The sequence below is a fragment of the Chlorocebus sabaeus genome, chromosome 21 (genome assembly GCF_047675955.1).
Source record: "Chlorocebus sabaeus isolate Y175 chromosome 21, mChlSab1.0.hap1, whole genome shotgun sequence".
In the NCBI taxonomy this organism is placed as follows: Eukaryota; Metazoa; Chordata; class Mammalia; order Primates; family Cercopithecidae; genus Chlorocebus; species Chlorocebus sabaeus.
Genome location: NC_132924.1, coordinates 96,718,688 through 96,738,261, shown reverse-complemented (window position 1 = coordinate 96,738,261; position 19,574 = coordinate 96,718,688). Strand labels below are relative to the sequence as shown.

The window sequence follows — 19,574 nt, the reverse complement described above, 5'->3', positions numbered from 1 at the left end:
CAGTTTGTAGGACTTCATAAATATAATACCATTTTATAGATATGTAAAATCTATTAAAAATATTAATGCAAACAAAAATACATTTATCAATACATGTAGAGTACATGATATTCTGATTATACCTTCAGCAGCTGGTGAATATTTGGGTTGTTTCTAGCTTTGGGTTTCTAGCTTTTATCTATGAATACAGTTCTATGAACATTTACATACAAGTGTTTGAGTGACCTCAGGTTTTCATTTATTTTGAGTAGCTATGTAGGAGCAGAATTACTGGGTTATATGATAAATTTACTTTTTAAGAAACTGTAAAAAACTGTTTTCCAAAATGGCTGCACCAATTTACATTCCCATCAACGATGAATGAGAGTTCCAGTTTCTTGACATCCTCACCTATTATTGATTGTCTTTCTATTATAGTCACTTTAGAGGGTGTCAAATGATAGTTTTAATTTTCATTTCCCTAGTAACTAATGATGTTCATCATTTCCTGTGTTTATTGGCCATCTTATATCTTCTTTGGTGAAATATTTATTCAAATCTTACCTCCCCCTTTTAAAAAAATTTTTTTGAGACAGGGTCTTGCTCAGTCACCCAGGCTGGAGTGCAGTGGAGTGATCATAGCTCACTGCAGCCTCAAGCTCTCGCTTATGTCCATTTTTAAATTAGGTTAATTATCTCCTTATTATTGAGTTGTAAGAATCTTTATATATTCTGGAGACAAATATTTTATTAGGTGTATGTTTGTTTTATTCTGGAGCTTGTCTTTTGGTTCATTTTGAAGAGCAAACTTTTTAAATTTTAGTGAAGTCCAAGTCCAATTTATCAATTTTTTTTTCTTGTATTGCTTGGTGTTACAGTTAAGAAATATTTTTCTGGCCATGCATGGTGGCTCATGCCTGTAATTCCAGTGCTCTGGGAGGTTGAGGGGGCAGATCACTTGAGCCCAGGAGTTCAAGACCAGCCTGGCCAACATGGCAAAACCCTGTCTCTACTAAACATAAAAACAATACCTGGCCGGGCGCGGTGGCTCAAGCCTGTAATCCCAGCACTTTGGGAGGCCGAGACGGGCGGATCACGAGGTCAGGAGATCAAGACCATCCTGGCTAACACGGTGAAACCCCGTCTCTACTAAAAAATACAAAAAAATAGCCGGGCGAAGTGGCGGGCGCCTGTAGTCCCAGCTACTTGGGAGGCTGAGGCAGGAGAATGGCATGAACCCGGGAGGCGGAGCTTGCAGTGAGCCGAGATCCGGCCACTGCACTCCCGCCCAGGCGACAGAGCGAGACTCCATCTCAAAAAAAAAAAAAACAAAACAAAACAAAATAAAAACATTACCTGAGCATGGCGACAGATGCCTATAATCCCAGCTACTCCAGAGGCTGAGGTGGGAGAATCATTTGAACCCAGGAGGCAGAGGTTGCAGTGAGCCAAGATGGCACCACTGCCCTCCAGCCTGAGTGACAGAGCAAGACTCTGTCTCACAAAAAAAAAAAGAAAAAAGAAAATTTTTTTCCAACCCAAGGTCACAGAGATTTACTCATATTTTCTTCTGAAAGTTGTATAGTTTTAGGTTTATTTATGTTTCCTACCCATTTTGACTTGTGTGTATATATTCATCTTTTTTATTTTTTTATTTTTTAGAAGTATATATTCATCTTTTTTATTTTTTATTTTTTAGACAGGGTCTGACTCTGTTGCTCAGACTGGAGTGTAATGGCACCACTACACTCCATAGCTCACTGTAGCCTCTACCTTTTGGGCTCGGGTGATCCTCCCACCACCGCCTTCGAGTAGCCGGGACTACAGACGGCAAGCCACTACGCCCAGTTAATATTTTTTTATTTTTTGTAGAGATAGTGTTTTGCCATGTTGCCCAGGCTGGTTTCAAACTCATGGACTCAAGTGCTGCCCCCGCCACAGCATCCCAAAGTGCTGGGACTACAGGTGTGAGTGACAACGCCTGGCCCAAATGTATCTTTTTGCACACAGATGTTCAATTGTCCTAGCACCATTTGTTGAAAAAACTATCCTTTCCTCTATTGAATTACCTTGGCACCTTTGTGGAAAATTAACTGACCATAAATACAAGGGTTTATTTCTAGACAGTCAATTCTGTTCTGTTAATCTATATATCTATTCTTATGTAATATCGCATGGTCTTAATTACTGTAGTTTTATAATAAGTTTTGAAATCAGATGTGCATAAGTCTATCTGACTTTGCTGTCTTGTGAGAATGTTTTGGGTAACTATTTTGATCTTAACTCATTATGGTATTCTGCTCCAAAAATAACTGTGACACTTCAGTGATGCTAATGGGAGAGATGATGGTAAAATTAGAAGTAATGAGTTCATTTTTTTTTTTTTTTTTTTTTTTTTTTTTTTACATCCTGTAGCATATGCTTTTGGGTAACCTCAGCTCAGCAAGGGCCCATCTTTTTTATTTGAAAGGGTTTGATTTTTGGCAATGACATCAAGTCATGATAGCCAGATCTGATGCATAAGATGAGTCACTCAGCTGTAGTATTACATTTTAGGTAAAAAGATGAATAAGGATTACAACCATGTAAAAATCTATGTGCTTTTGGGAAATAAAGAAGAAAAGATGTCTAAATGATAGCATGAGCTCATTCTTTCAACAATTATATATTGGCCACATGTGATATGTTGAGTACTGTGCAAGTTTTAGGGTATATAAATATGTGCAAAGAAACAGTGGAATTGTGTTTTACCCTATCTCATGTTTGTAATCGTTCTGTAACATCTTTTTTTTTTTTTTTTGCTAATTTTTACTGGACAATTGACAAAACACATGTTACATGCCAGATTCTAATTTAGTTGCTTGGTTTAGAGAGGTGAACACAATCAACAAAGTTCCTTCCTCCGTAGAGCTTACATTGTAATTGGGAGAGAGAGACAATATCTAGACAAACATGTAAATATAGAACATATTACATAGAAGTTCTTTGGAGAAAACTAGAGCAGGGTAAAAGGGAAGGAAGATTATGGGGGTAAAATTTCATCTAGGAAGATCTCTGTAGTAAGGTAACATTTGAACATAGTCCTGGGCTCAATACATGCAGACTACAATATACAGTTAGTATTCAGATATTTTAGAATCACAGATTTTCAGATTTCAAAAGGACTTTGAAATACATGAATTTTCTATCACTTCTGTATGTGATCATCTGGTGTTTCCTTGAACATCTTCAGTGAAAATAGCACATCTTCAAAAGCTCACTTCGTTGTTGGATGACTCAAATCTTAGAAAAATCTTTTTATTGCTTTGAAACTAGTCTCTTGAAAAATCAACATATTTTAAATTTTGTCATTGGAACAACCCAGAATATGGTCTCACATGGATTTCTTCCCCCGCCCCCCCCCCCCCCAAATCTTATGTTTCCCATGAGTGACTCTGAAATGGCTCCAAAAGAGAAGGCTTAATGCGTTTTGTTTGTTTTTGTGTGTGTTTTTGCTATGTGGCAGCATCACTGGAAAAAACCATTATGGTCTCTCAAAGACACTACCTTAAAAACAGTAGTCATTTAGATATCCTAGTATATTTGTTACAAATCACTCCGATTATAATAATAATCACAACTCACTAATGATCTTATGAGTTGGTTCAATTCCTGGTTCCCCCGTAAGTATCCTTCACAAGCTTTAACTCTCCTGGATACAATTCTGCTGAGTGATCAAACACTCTCCACCTGACCCTGACTAGAATTAAATATGGTGAATAATTTAGTTTTCTTTGGAACCTTGTCTACATTGAAAAAATCCAGTCACCTATATGTTCCAAGCATCAGCATTTTGTATTTTGAGGTTTTTACTTGGTCACATTATGTTTTTGGATAGAATTGTTTTTACAGTCAATAATACTCCAAGCGTTTTGACAGTTAATATTTTTTATTAAAAAAAATCTGCCTTGGGGGAGAATTTTTTCATAGTTCTGGCTTCCCAGTGAGATATATTCAGATACACTCAGATGCATACTATCTCCCAATATATTGGCAATTCCCTTTTTAGTGAAAACAGAGCTTCCCCTTTCAACTTTTTTTTTTTCCTTTTGGTTTCCTCCTGAAAATACTCTCATTTGTTTGTTGGTCTGTTTATTCAACACACATTTACCAACTACCTTGTATGGAACAAGTCTGTGCTGGAAGCTGGGATTATAAACAGAAAATGGAAATTGATCTAGTCTCTGCCCTCAAGGAGTTCATACTCCTGGGAGAGGCAGACAACTGACAGTAACATAGTGCAGTGATGCCTCTAGCCAGGCACCAGGGAGGGAAGAACCGTGGGGCACAGATAAAGAAGCAATATAGCCTACATGAATGGAGTTGGAGAAAGTGCAGAATCAGATAGAGCTTTCCAGGCCAAAAGAGCAACTTCTGGGCAAATGCACAGGAGTATGGAAACAAAAACAAAAACCAGACTGTTTGGCATAGGGGTGCAGAGTAGGTGAAGATGAGGCAGACACTGGCCCTGATTCATGTACTACTTTTTAAAAATGGCTTTTGTATCTACCCCTCCCCACTCTTAATTGCCCCCAGTATCATGCCCTTCACATGGTAGGTGCTTATACTTGTTGAATATTTCTTTATTTGAAGGGCCTTCTAGGCCATGTCAAAGAGCTTTGGACTTTATTACTATCTAGTGCTAGGTGGATGTAACATTACCCCATAGCATCATCCATAGCCATAGTTGCCTAACAGGACACTGTTCACCTTAGCAAGTGTCCTGATTTAATGGAGACTCAACAAGAGAGTGGCAAAAACTCACCAGTTCCTCCAAAAATCAGCAATACCGGACCTGCCCTGCCAGTAGATCTGGTGTTTCCACAATTAGTATTTAGAGGGTGATCAGAGAGACCTCCTAAATGTACACATATCTAATTCCTACTTGAGCCTAACACTCTATGGAAGGAGACTCCCACTTGCCTATAGGTGAGTCACTTTGCTTTCAGCTTATGTTCTTGTGGAAACGTTGCAAGCGTTTAAAAGCGTTGCAAGGCCCTACCAATTGTTTGTTTTCTAACTTTATTAATCCCCAAATTTCGAGAAGAATTTGGTAATTTCAGAAACTATTCATATTTTAAAAGATTTGTTTAGGCATTCCTATTTATATCCACCAAACAGAGTTAAATGAATATATTATACAAATATATTTAATTATTAATTATATATATTTATATGTCATATGTAATATATATTTCATATTTAATTAAAATCCTCATTTCCACTGATCCTCTGCTTTATTCTACTATAGGCTTGTATTTTTATTTTATTTATTTATTTTTTTGAGACAGAATCTCGCTCTGTCTCCCAAGTTGGAATACAGTGGCATGATCTCAGCTCACTGCAGCTTCTGCCTCCCAGGTTCAAGTGATTCTCCTGCCTTAGCCTCCCAAGTAGCTGGGATTATAGGCACCCACCACCACACTGACTAATTTTTGTGTTTTTTAGTAGAGACAGGGTTTCGCCATGTTGACTGGTCTCGAGCTCCCGGTCTGTAGTGATTCGCTCACCTCAGCCTCCCAAAGTGTTGGCATTACTGATGTGAGCCACCACGCCTGGCCTTCTATAGGCTTTTATCACTCACAGATTTAGTATATGTATTTTGGTGATGAAGGAAGGAAGGAAGGAAGGAAGGAAGGAAAGAAGGAAGGAAGGAAGGAAGGAAGGAAGGAAGGAAGGAAGGAAGGAAGGAAGGAAGGAAGGAAGGAAGGAAAGAAGAAAGGGAGGGAGGGAGGGAGGGAGGAAATCTCCATCTGAGTATATCACTGGTAGCTAAAACTCAACCTGCCCCAAACCAGTGTTTTAATTTCCATTTATACTTTCCCCACCCACTCTCCCAGCCTTCTATGTTTCTTTTCTTTTTTCCTTTTTTCATTTCTGTTGTCACTTTTTTTTTCTTTCCAACTTTTATTTTAGGTTCAAGGAGTACATGTACAAGTTGCTGCATGGGGAAACTGCATGTTGTGGGGGTTTGATGTACAGATAATTTTATCACTCAGGTAATCAGCTTCTACATTTCCGAATATAGTATCCTCATCCACCATGTGCTGCAGACTGTGTGCTACCTTTGTGTCCTGCCTTCGCCAACATCATTATATTCCTTTGGAAGACCTAAGCTCTTATATTTTAAACAGCTCTTGAATCTTACTTCATTTCTTGCTGTTCCCCTTGCTTGAATCTAAGCCTCTGTCCTCATTTTCTTGGATGATGGTCATGATGAACTAGCAGTTTCCCTGGTGCATTGCTGCATGATTCTTTCCCCTTTACCACAATGCAGCCAGAGTTAACCTTTTAAAACACAAATCTCATCAACTAATTCCCTGGCTAAAACCCTTGAATGGTTTCCATTGTCCTTCAGATAGAAACTTCAACTGTAAGCTCTGGCCCTTCCAGCATCAAGCCCTACTCATCTTTCTAGCTTCAACTTGGGCCACTTCTTCCACCTCTCACACTTGAGCCACTTTGGGCTGAATTGTCCACACATCCTTCATCCCCAAGTCATTGCACTGCTCCTTTCTTGGCCTAGAAAGCCTTTGCATCTTCTACTTTACTCAAATCTTAAGTAACACTTCCTCAGGGAGGTCTTTCCTGATGTCTGAAGCCAGCTTAGTTCTCCCAGCTCCCACAAAACTATTTCATGGTAGTACTATCCCACTTGGGATTACCCGTTTCAAATAGGTCTTCACAGGAAAGGCCTTTTCTCCAAGGAAGAAAACATGTCTGCCCCATTTGCCATTCTCAGGGGCTAGCATAATTAGTAAGTGTTCGGGAAGTAATTAAACACACACACACACAGAGAAAGAAAGCAAAACAAAACAATGCAAAACTGATGAGTTGGAGAGTAGGCAAGGGTGAATCCAGCGTTATAGAACCCAAGAATTATACAATGTTGGGAACCTCTTTAATAATATAAAATTATAAATACAAAATTAGTTATAAAAGTGAAAATGTATTTAAAACAATTAGTAGAAATCATGATGAAGCACTGGGTCTTAGGTGATTTAGACTTCTTTCTTCTGTGATGCCTTTAAGGAGTTTATTAAAACTGCTTTCAGAGAAATGCCACTTCATTGTAACCTGGCTTCTCTCCCCACCAAGAGCTCTCTACTACTCCTGGAAGCCCCAACACCCACAAGGACCTGAAGCTCACTCTTCACGGTCAGTCTGCCTTTCAGTACGTCCCCCAGTGTAATGAGTGAGCCCAATTGACCACTAAGTGCTCATATCTCGTAGTGGCATTTTTGTCCCTTTCATGGATGCCTTTCTTATTTAAATTGCCCTCAGTTTGCTGGTGAGTAAACATTGATATCATATTATAAACCAAAAATAAGATTCTAAGCACCTCCCCCCTCCTCCATTCTATTGAACAGACAGCCCTTTGGGCCAAGGGAGACCCCAGAGAAACCTGAAAAACTGAATTTTGGCCATGACAGGAAGGTGGTCGGACACACCTCATTATACCCTCTCCGTTTTGGAGTTTAAGCACAACTGGCCAACATTAACATCAGAAATCATAATGAAACCGCCTTTGCAAAATTATGACAGAGGCAGTGAAAGAGATCTGACTTAACTGACTCCATCTTGCTTCTAACCTCCAAGCTGTCCTTGTTCATTCTTGAGTGTAGGCTGAACTAATTTTGGGAGAAACTTAGTTTATAGTTTAAAACAAAGATGATAACAGCCCTTTCCCAAAGTAGACTTGCTTCTTTCCAGGAAACTAGATTGCCTTTGTAGGACTAATATTAGCCACAAGATTAGGAATCATGGTTTACGAGTCATGCAGCTGGAGGCTACAAGATTCTGACCCTTCCTAAACTGCTCCTAGGATCAATGCTTGAGATATTTTGCAGACCCTGCACCTGATAGCATCACCCAGATGGATAAACTGGCTCATCTGATCTTGTGGCCCCAATGCAGAAACTGACCCAGCACAAGAAGACAGCTTCGACTCCTGTGATTCCATCTCTGAGCTGTGACCAATCAGCACTCCCGGCTCACTGGCTTCCCCTCACCCACCAAGTTGTCCTTGAAAACTCTGCTCCCGAAATGCTCAGGGAGGCTGGTTTGAATAATAAAACTCTAGTCTCCTGCACAGCTGGCTCTGCGTGAATTACTCTTTCTCTATTGCAATTCCCCTGTCTTGAAGAATTGCTCTCTCTAGGCAGTGGGCAAGGCGAACCCCTTGGGAGGTTATAGTAAGACTGATAAAACTTCTCTGGTGGCAATAAGATTCCAAATTCCAACATGACTCTGGTATAGCATCACATATTCTCTGAGGGCTGCCTCCTATGAGACTTAATTTACTTAACAAGGGCCTTGGCTTCTGCAACCTCCTTGTCTTAGCTCAAACATTTTTCTACTGACTTCCTACGTTTTTAGACAAAGTTTAACTCTTTCAACTAATTGCCAGTCAGAAAATGTTTAAATCCACTTGTAAAATGGCCCCGATATCGTGCCTTTTTCTTTTTTTTTTGAGACGGAGTCTCACTCTGTCACCCAGGCTTGAGTATAGTGGTGCAATCTCGGCTCACTGCAACCTCCGCCTCCTGGGTTCAAGCCATTCTCTTGCCTCAGCCTCCTGAGTAGCTGGGACTACAGGCACGTGCCACCACGCTCGGCTAATTTTTGTATTTTTAGAAGAGACAGGGTGTCACCATATCAAACTGGTCTTGAACTCCTGACCTCATGATCCACCTGCCTCAGCCTCCCAAAGTGCTGGGATTACAGGCATGAGCCACCACGCCCAGCCTATCCTGCGTCTTTAGGCTGAACTAATGTACATCTTCCATGTATGATTTATGTCTTTACTTATAACTCTTATCTCCCTAAAATGTATAAAACTCCCTAAAATGTATAAAACTATAACCCAACTGCCTTGGGGACTCTTTCTCAGAATCTCTTGAGACTGTACCTTGGGCCATGGTCACTCATATTGACTCAGAACAAACCTGTTTAAATATTTTACAGAGTTTGGCTTTTTCATCAACAATATGTTACATTATCATTGGCAAATTTGGGAAACTGGAAGTTCTTTTATTCTCACAAATGTTGAGTCTACTGTTAACAAGCTATTCCTAACTTTCACCCTCCCTCTGCACCTGCCTTTTTAAAATAAAGTCTTAATCTAATTTCTCTCACTGCACAGGTGCAAGGTTGCTGCCTGAAATAGATCTAACATGTTTCCCAGTTACACGGAAGGGTTTGGGTTTTCAACATTTCCTACGGATGATTTGTAATTAGGCTGCTGAACTAATGTAATGGCTCCTAAGGAAGTTAAGCTTCCGACATTGCTCAGTCAGTTTGCTGGGAGCTTCTCAGATAGCTGGAAAGAGGCTCCGGGGGGAGAATGTCAGGCAGAGGTCAGGCTCTGTACAGACAACAACCAAACAGGCCAAAGGGATCAGATGAGAACTGGCAATATCCTTATCAAGTCTTCACTCTTAGGTTTGGCAGCCAAGCAAATCTCCCAGCTATGCCAGCCTGTGGTAGTGAGCATGAGTCAAATTTAAAATTATTCGAGCTATTTATAATATCTTGCAATTTTATAACATTTATAGTTTATAAAATACTTTTATATGCAGTCAATGTGCCAGGCAGTACAACCTGCTAATATGATCTCCATTTAATAATTATGTATATTAACACTTAACGTGTTTGAGACAACACTTGCTGAACTAAACACTACTGAATTAGTTCCATTTTACAAAGGATAAAAGTGGGTTCAGAGGTTCTGAGAGGTTAAAAAATCCCTGTAAGTATGCCCAGCTAGTAAGTGATGGGTATGGTTATGTTCTAATGAGTCCAAACTGCTTCTCACATTGAGATCTACTAGTTAGGCATTCAAAATGTATCAAAAAGAAAGAAGGATGGGATGAAAGACAAAGATTTGTAATAGAGCATCTAATGCTTCACCTGTGTATAGTAGGTCTACTTATTGTTTGTTACTCTGATTCAAACATGTAATAATGAGTCCTACATAAGCAAATAGAAAGATAAACTGATAATGTTAAAATTGTAAAGACCAAAGAAAAAGATTTTCAGAAAAAAAAGAGAAATAGCTGAATTTATCAACCAAGTCTTTCATCTTACATAGTAGATGGTGAATATGGAATTCCACTTATGAAACAGGAAGCAGATTTAAGTTCTAATAAAAGGACATTTTACTTGAGGTGGACTAGAAGGTTCTAATAAAGCTCACCTAAAGTTCTCATAAAGGAAATTTTCCTGGAGGTGGAGTAGAAGGTCTTCCATTCATTCCAGCAATTACCTGTCCTGAAACCCCTAGTGTTGGTCTGACAAGTTTGGACAGAGTTGTTCGCTGTAGTATTAAGATGAATGATGTGGAGGGTGAGCACCCAAGACAGGGATCTCCTTGGTATGGTTCCTTCCTCAGGGTCATGACAACTGTCACTTTAGAAGACTCCAGTTCCTGCAGGTAAGTGCTGTATTAAAGGGCAGAAAAGTTGAGATCTTTTGTGAATGGGGTAGAGAGGTAAAGTCAGTTTCAAAGTACAGGAATACGAGGACTCAGTGTGGCCTGACAATGGGACAGTTAGTGCTTGAAAGCTGATATCTGGTTACTGAGACTTTTTATTTGAAATTTTATCATGAAAATCAAAGGCACTCTCTTTTCACACAGACTTGCAGCTCCTAACTGACCTTTACTTCCACAGCGCCCTGGCCCTGCGTTCTTGAGATCTAGGGCCTGTTGAATATTTGCCTTCTCTGATTGCCCCCGCCGGGAGTCCCCAGTTTCTCTTTGTTCTCCTTTCTATGCATCTTCAGTGAATCGGAGCTGGTTTTCAGAGAAGTTACAAAAGACCCATCCCACTGGTAACATGATCCCTTGCCAATTCCTGCCCTTAACAGGACTGGAAACTTTCACTTTTAGCTCTCCTACCTACATGTTTTGTTGCATTCGTTTTCTCAAATATATATTTTTAAAAGGTAGAAAAGTTATATTACAAACAGCATGAAAATGTCACAGGCTGGCAGAGCAAGCTAGATGTGTTCGGGTTGAGGTCCAGTAAGATTGGTGAAGGCAGCGCTTGTGTTGCCCTTGAAGAATGTGTCATCATCTGCTTTTACTGGCCTTATCAGCAGGGCAAAACCAATAAATCATGTGCTGCCAGCACAAGAACCAAGTGCTTTCCTCCAAGCCAGATGATTCCATGGTTGTGCTGGGCCTCTCAGGGAGGTTGTAAACATGGCATTCTCTGCCAGGAAGACACATGCTCCTCCTGTTCCTTTTTTTGTTTTGTTTTGTTTTAAGGAGACATATGGAGGTGAAATTTACATATCATAAAACTCACCTACCTTAAGTGTAACATTCAATGATTTTTTTTCTTCTAGTAAATTTACTGAGTTGTGCAACTATCACCACAAACCAATTTTAGAACTTTTCCATGATCTCAAAAAGATCCCTTGTGCCCATTTGTAGTCAACCTTTGGCCCTATGCTCTAGCCCCAGGAAACCTCTAATCTGTTTTCAGTCTCTTGATATTCACTTTGTCTGGATATTCTATATAAATGGAATCATACAATTTGTGATCGTCTGTGTTTGGTGGCTTTCACTTAACCCAATGTGTTTGAGGTTCACCTAACCTAATGTGTTTGAGGTTCACACATGTTGTAGTGTGTTAACAAACAGGATCCCATTGTCTGGATGTGCCACATTGTGTTCATCCATTCACCAATTGATGGACATTTGAATTGTTTCTGATTTTTGGCTATTGTGAATGATGCCTTCCTATTCTTGATGAGCTAAAACTGATGATATGGAAAGAGCTTGGGATTTGGAGTCAGTTCCTAGGGATTTGGAGTCAAGTCCTAGCTCTGACATTTACTACTTTAGTTAACTATAAGATGTGTTTTCTTATCTATAGAGTGGAGATAATTAGCCCCATCCCTCCCCTATTCCTAGAGTAGCTGTAAGAATCAAGTGGGGTGATGTATGTGAAAATCTTTATGAACTGTAAAACCTAGAATAAATGGGAGGCATTATTGAAGTAGTCTTCCCAGATGTATCCAAATGGTCTAGATGATCCTCAAGATATTTTCTATATTCATAGAACAAATTATGAAGCCTTTGGCTGTAGAAAATATCTATACTTTTCTTCTATGGACTTGGGGTTCTCATCCTTTTTCCTTTATCAAAGTCCATTATTTAAAAAAATGTTCAGATATCATTCTACCTCTCTTAAATGTACTTATATTTTAAACCTTATTTTTGATTGTCAGATAAGGTTTTCTGTTGAAGAGAGGGTCTTCAGATACTCCATAATCATTGTAGGAAGTATGAAAATCATTATAGTTGAAGTTCTGATTTAATCAGGGCACCCCCCAACCCACAGACTCAATTTAGTTTCTTGGGTACTTCAGGTGATTATGAAGGGCAGGCCCCCAGTGAGGGGACTGGGTGCAGAGTCGAACCTAGGTTGATGGGTTCCAATGAGTCAAAGGAAAGTCTAAGCAAATGTTGGCAGCCTCCAGTCAAAGGTGATTAAAACTGTTGCTTCACTGAAATGATATTAAACCAATGTGGGTAACCATATATGTAGGGGTATTCAGACACTCAGGAACATAGCAATTGCACAGAACATGCAATTGCTGACCACTGCATGTCATGCCTGGATATTTAACTTCCACAAAACCTAGAAAATAGCTTCCATGGGAAAACAGCGTAGACTTTGCTTCAAACAGAAAGAACTGGCTACTGTTTTTCACACACACTCAATCCAAAGGTAAGTATCACTTTTAGTGCCCTCCACGTCTTCTACCTGATCCAACCATATAGGATGCTTCCAAGAAGTTTTACCTTAAATCTCATTGAGAGATTCCAGAGTGGAAGATTTCCAGAGCAACAGCAATGGCTGTTCCCAGTTTCCTGGAGTCTGAAGCACAGAATGTGAGTGCCTGTCAAGTGCCTCTGATAGAATCACTGGCTAATCCAGCATTAGAACTCAGGCGCTCCCAGTGCCCAGATTCAAATTACTAGACTGTCTCTTTCCCAAAACAGCAAATCCCCCGACATCTCCAGCACTCCCTGAGGTTACACAACACGGGGAACTGAGGTCAAATAAGTCTATTCCTTCTACTCATCTTCTCCCCTGAGAAGCCCTTTCTTCCCTTGACAACAATTGATAATTAAGGCTTTACTAAGGAAAAGAATATGTGGTGGGTTATTGCCTAGAGACAATTCTCTGCAAGTTTTCATTCCGTGAATGTTGTCAAAGTATTTAGAAATGACTGTGAGATGCCATATGCATTCCTAACATTTTCTTTTTCTATTTTCAGGTATAATGACAATCTACAGTCATGTACCATACGACCAGGTTCTTGACTTTTGCAGCTCTGACATTGGCACTGCCACTATGTAGTAATAATGATGAGAGCTCAGGTTTCATGTGCACTTACTCTATATTGGATATAGTGCTTTAGACACTTAGTTCATGCCTTGTCCAAAACCAAGCAGGTAATAATTTGCAGAGCCTGACTCGAAGTGGCTCATAGTCTGTTTTTATTTTTATATTTTAATGATACTATTTATCTGTATAAACTTAAGACACTGTAAAGGTAATTGATATCTTTTGTGGTATCTTTTTGTATTTTTTAAATTGACAACAATTGTATATATTTATGGTATACAACATGATGCTTTGAAGTATGTGTATATTGTAAAATGGCTACATTGAGCAAATTAACATATTCATTACCTCATATACTTTTTTTGTCATGAGAACGCAAAATCTACTCTCTTTGAGGTTCTCAAGTATACAATGCACTATTTTAACTGTTGTCACAATGTTGTACAATATATTTCTTGAACTTATTTCTCCTGAAATTGTGTATCCTTTGACCAACATTTCCTGAATCCCCTCGTCTCCCGTCTCCTGGTGACCGCCATTTTACTTTCTGCTTCCATGAGTTTGCTTTTTTTAGATTCTTCATATAAGTGAGATATTTGTCTTTCTGTGTCTGGCTTATTCCACTTAAAAAAAGTACAAAATATGTGTCCTTGCCCACTGCATTACCTGCAGTACTGCAATAACGTGCCATATTTCAATGCATGTGTGTATGTCTATGTGTGTATTACATATGTATGTGTCATGTACTTGTGTGTATATATGTGTATAATGTGTATGTTGTTTCATAAAAAACTTGAAGCAGCCTACATTTTATAAAAATAATTTCAACATTTATTTTAGATACGGGGGTGCATGTGAAGGTTTGTTACATGGGTATATTGCATGATGCTGAGGTTTGGGGTCTGGATCCCTTCACTCAAGTAGTGAGCATAGTACCCATTAAGTAGTTTTTCAACCCCTGCCCCCTTCTGCCTTCCCCCTTCCCTCCTCCCTTCTCCCCCTCCCTCCTCCCCCTCCTCCCCTTCCTCCCCCCTCCTCCCCTTCCTCCCCCCCTCCTCCCCTTCCTCCCCCCTCCTCCCCTTCCTCCCCCCTCCTCCCCTTCCTCCCCCTTCTCCCCTTCCTCCCCCTCCTCACCCTCCTTCTCTTTCCCCCCTCCTTCCCCTTCCTCCCCTTCCCTGTCCCTCCCTCTCCCTCCCTCTCCTGCCCTCCTCCCTTCCCCTTTCCCCCTCCCTCCTCTCCCTTCCTCCCCACCTTGCTCCATGTAGTAGTCCACAGTATCTATTGTTCCCATCTTTATGTCCATGTGTACTCAATGTTTAGCTTCCGCTTATAGGTGAGAACACATGGTACTTAGTTTCCATTCCTGCATTAATTTTTGTAGGATTATGACCTCCAGCTGCATTCATGTTGCTGAAGCAACTTATAATTTTTATATTCCTAAGTAATTTCTGATTGGAAGGTGGCTATATACATAAGACCATGAAACTTGAAACCAAAATTTGCATAGGAATTTCTGGTAAAAGGTCAGTGACAAGAGAAAGGCTTACGTACGTTCTCTGTGTCATAAGATACTCCATCTTGTTAGAGTTTCCGTGCTGTCTGACCCAAAGTTTCTGGTTGTTCAAAAGCCTGCATTAAAGGTGGTGTTACCTATGAATATTTGCTGCACATTGATACAATCGTTTTCACATCTTCTGCACTGACAGCCTATTACCAGGAAGCATGTTCTGTGGCGAATTAACGTGATTAAACCATATTTTTCAGGAGGCACTTACTTTCAATGTCCTTCTTAAAATTATCTTTAGCCAGAAATGGAGATCCTATTTAATGATGGCCTATGGGAAGATAAAACATGCTTAATGAGAGTTCAGATCGGCTTTTTTCCACCCGGACTCTCTGTGTGATACAAAACAAAATCCACAGGGACTAAAACAGTCACAGACATCTTGGCAACATGGAGGAAGATGGCATCCAAACTCTGCCATGTTGATTCCACAGTGGTTAGACAGGCTCCACTGTAGAATGTTTGGCTTCTTCTAATGCTGACTGGGTAGGAGCAGCTGTTACCCTTTCCCGGATAAAGTGACATACTCTAGAAGAAACAGAGTCCTAATGAGATGTAAATTAATTCCTTTTTCCATCCAGCCATCTCAAAAACAAATACACTGCTAGAAAAACCCAAAATATGGTGAGCAAAAGATCAAATCTGATTTAGATATAGCAATTGCTTGTTTTTCATAAGACACATTTTTCTCTTGCTTCATAAATGCCAAAAAACCCACTTTTAAAAACCCATAGCATGTGCAGTTAATTCATATCTTTATATCCAAGTATTTTTTGAATATTATCTATACAAATATATATCAAATAAAGTGTCAAAGCTTTAGTGAGCAAAAGTTTAATATATGAAGTATCATAAAGCAGACTTATAACCTCAATATGATTTTTTATTTATTAGAGTAATATTTTTAGGTAACAATACATTTAACCACATCTAAGAGTACAACACAGGAATAATAAAATCTTGTATACAAGATGTTACAATTAAAGATAAATACATTACAGTTTAATTTACATATAAAAATATCCTCTAGGGAATACAAGAAGTTAAAATTATAGCCCTAATTGTACAATTTTTTTCATACTTATTTTTCTTTCAAAGGTAACTAAAGCTAAATACAACTTGAAAACTTTACAGACCAGTGAGATATTACTGTTTAAAGAATATAGTAACAAGGTAAAAATAAATATAAGAAAAATACACTATTAAAATCTAAGAAAAATAACATTAAATAATTACATTATAAGATTACATAACTCACTCAGAAATTTAAAACTATTATTTCACCATGATGTCACTGATTATTTTTGTCACTTATTCAATGTATTTCAACAAATAATTACTGAACTCCATGCTCTAGGGAATGTGTTTGGCCCTGAGAAAGCACTGGAAAACAAAACAAAGATAGAACCTGCGCTCATAGAGCTTATAGTCTAGTGGGAAGACAGCAGGGAACACAGGCAGCTGTAATATAGCATGACAAGTTCTGTGCTTAGGCTTCCCATCCTAGAGGAAGCAACATCTCAGCTGAGACCTATAGGATAAGTGGGATTTGATCAGGTGAAAGGGTGCAGAAAAAGTGGAAACAGAGTTCCAGATGAGAGAAGGAAATGCAAAGACCCTGAGGTTAAAATAGAGCATGGTCTATTCTACAGCAGTGGTTCCCCATACAAAGGTCCTCAGATATTTGATGGCCCACAGTGAAATTCTCACTCATCAGTGGAGAAATGAGAGCAGCGTGAGGTCTTTTCAAAGTAAAAGTCATTCCACTTGAATGACTGAGTTTATAACCATCTTATTTTCCGACATTAAAATGACCCCTCTTTTATGAAATGATGGTGATAGTAGATGGTATTTCTTAATGACTCTTTTTGAAAAATCAACACAACAAAACCTGTTGGTGTATGACACCTTAAAGTCTGGGGATCACTGTTTAAAAAATAAAATTCTAGAAGGTTCAAGGGAAGAGAGGAAAGGGAGACATCTAGAGATGAGACTAGAGAAGAAGGCAGGAGTTAGATCATGAAAGTTCAAGTGAGAACTTTGGAATTGAAGAGCGATGGGAATGATCTTAAGCAGAGAAGAGAAAGTCTACTATATTTGTAAAGGCTATTCTGAGATGCTGTGTGTAGAAAGTGTCTGGGACAGGGCAGGACAGAGGCAGGGGAGCCAGATAAGCAGCACTGTATTATCCAGGGAAAAAGAAGATAATAGACTTAGGGCCAAATGGGGGTGGGGTTGAGGGGTGGTGAGTGGAAGATGACTTCAGGAGACAAACTTAATAGGATTTGGTGATTTGTCTTATTGGGTGAGGAAAATGGATGGTCAAGCCTGACGTCCAGGCTTTTTTCTTTGGAAACTGAATTGAGTATTGTGCTAACTATTGAGCTCGAGAAAGAGCTTTTTTTTTTTTTTCTGAGTTCATCTGGGGACATGTTGAATTTGAGGTGTCTTTGTGTTCAAATGTTCACTAGGTCAATTGTCTACATAGGTCGGGAGAACATGAGAGAAAGAGTTGAGCTTCGGATAGAAATTTTGTAGTCTCCAGCAAAATGATTAAGACCATGGATGCGAATAAAATTTCCCAGAGAACAAAGCAAAGAAGGCTTAGGATATATAACTTAAAGAACAAAGAGAAGAGGGCTTAAGATATATAACTCTAAGATTGGCTAGAGATGAGCTAGGCAGAAAGAAGCCAGAGACAGAGTGTCCAGGGAGGTGGGAGGACACCCAAGAGAACAGGTTTTGCAAGAAACAAGGAAAGAGGTAACATTTCAAGCAAGGAACAGGCAACAATGTTGAATGCTGTAGGAATCAATTGGAAGAGGGACTGAAGAATGTTCCCTGAATTTAGCAACAAAGAGATTGTCAGGGACCTTGAGAAAAGCAGTGAAGGGGTAGATGCCAGATCACAGTCTGTGAACTTACAGGCAGGAGGAGCTCTTTTACACAGCAAGACCTTGAGAGACAGGAGAATCCGGCCAGCAACTGGCAGATGTGGGTTTGAGAAAGTGGTTATCTGTTTTTTAAACATAGAGACTTGATGTGGATATTGTAGGAGCCACTTGATAGGGAGAGTTTGATGACTTGTAGCAAACAAAGATACAAATCTAAGTTCAAAATACTATCTTTAAAAAATGCTAATGTCTTTAAAGACATAAATCATGGTGTTCCCGTAAGAACACATGATACAACTATAAAACTGTCAATGCATTTAAATACACTTTACAATTAAAGATGTAAAATAGTTACAAGAAATTATCTGAGAGAATCACATTTCAAAATATTTTTTAAAATCACATTTTAAAATATTAAGTTATGGCAATTTTAGCTCTTGTCCATAGAGATCATACTCTTTAAATAATATGTATCTTTGAATAGCTGGTGGTAGAGGAAGCTTCTCCATTGAGGCTGGCTGGCAGAGTTTCTGGAGACCCAGAAGTCTTCGAATTTTTAACCGACACAAATGCTTCAATGAACAAGGATTCTCTAAAAGGAAAATAAGCAAAAAAATTTTTTAAAATAGTGGCTTGACCCCTAAGGTATAACTATTTCAGAATAACATGAATAGTGTATTCTGAAAAACATGTATGCACACTTTAGCAACGTGATTTTAAGTGAAATTCAAATTGTAATTGAACGTTCTAGTCTACTACTCTAGAATGTAAGTTCCATGAGGGCAGATATTTAGTCTGTCTCTGTGCCAGGAAGAGAGTCTGGCTCATGATAGGTGTTCAACTAGAATTTGTGGGATTAATAAATGGACTTAAGAAAGCAAATGCTCACATCTCTTCTTTATTTTTTAGAGCTAAGTATTATAGAGATAGATTTCTTTACCTTCTTTCTCCTACCAATCTGTCTGATAAATAATTATCCATGAAACATAGATGCAGATGATTCCACATATCATGAATAATCCAATCTGAGTTTTGTTTCCAGTGTCTGATACTTAAACCTTGTATATTCTCAAAAAATATACTAACTATTATTTAAATATCTGATATTTTCAATTCTTACTTTATCTATATTACAATTGCAAGATTGATATTTTATAGCAGCAATATGAATGAATGAAGGAGCAGCATAGCATTCAGGCTTAGATGTGCGCTCTGGACCTGGTCAGCTTGGATTAAACTCCTAGCTCTGCCCCCTAATATTTGTGTGACCTTGGGCAAATCACTTGATGTCTGTGAGTTTGGTATTCCCATCTGTGAAATAAGGATAACAACAGTACTTATCTCATAGGGTTGTTTGAAGATTAAACAAGTCATGTAAAGTATTATAAAAGTGCTCAGTACATTGTAACCATTCGATAAATATTAACTGTCATTCAATGCAATAATAAACATGATCACATCTCAATTACGTTCGATGATATAAAAAATTTATCTTTTAAAATTAAAAACAATGTTCTCAAAAGTTATTGATGCAACATTACCAAAATAAGCAGAAAAAAAAATCTAAAAAAAAAGTACGATTTTTTTTTCCTAACAAATACGCTGCCTTACAGATAGCTGGAGGACTCCTGACATCCAGTGGTTAATCACACTCATAGCAATCAACTGGCTTCGACTCAAGTCACAACAATATATGATGGAAACAATAAAAAAACTTTCTGCCCTTATTCT

General features: G+C 38.8%; 1 protein-coding gene across 1 annotated transcript in view; it reads right to left on the bottom strand.

The window, feature by feature from the left end:
• Positions 1-17,364: 17,364 nt before the first annotated feature.
• The window catches only part of ASB15 (ankyrin repeat and SOCS box containing 15), a 28,925-nt gene continuing 26,715 nt past the window's right edge, over positions 17,365-19,574 (bottom strand). The window contains exon 10 of the mRNA XM_007982780.3: positions 17,365-18,435. Coding sequence (XP_007980971.1) covers positions 18,263-18,435 — 173 coding nt within the window. The 3' untranslated portion in view covers positions 17,365-18,262. The remainder of the gene's footprint in view (positions 18,436-19,574) is intronic.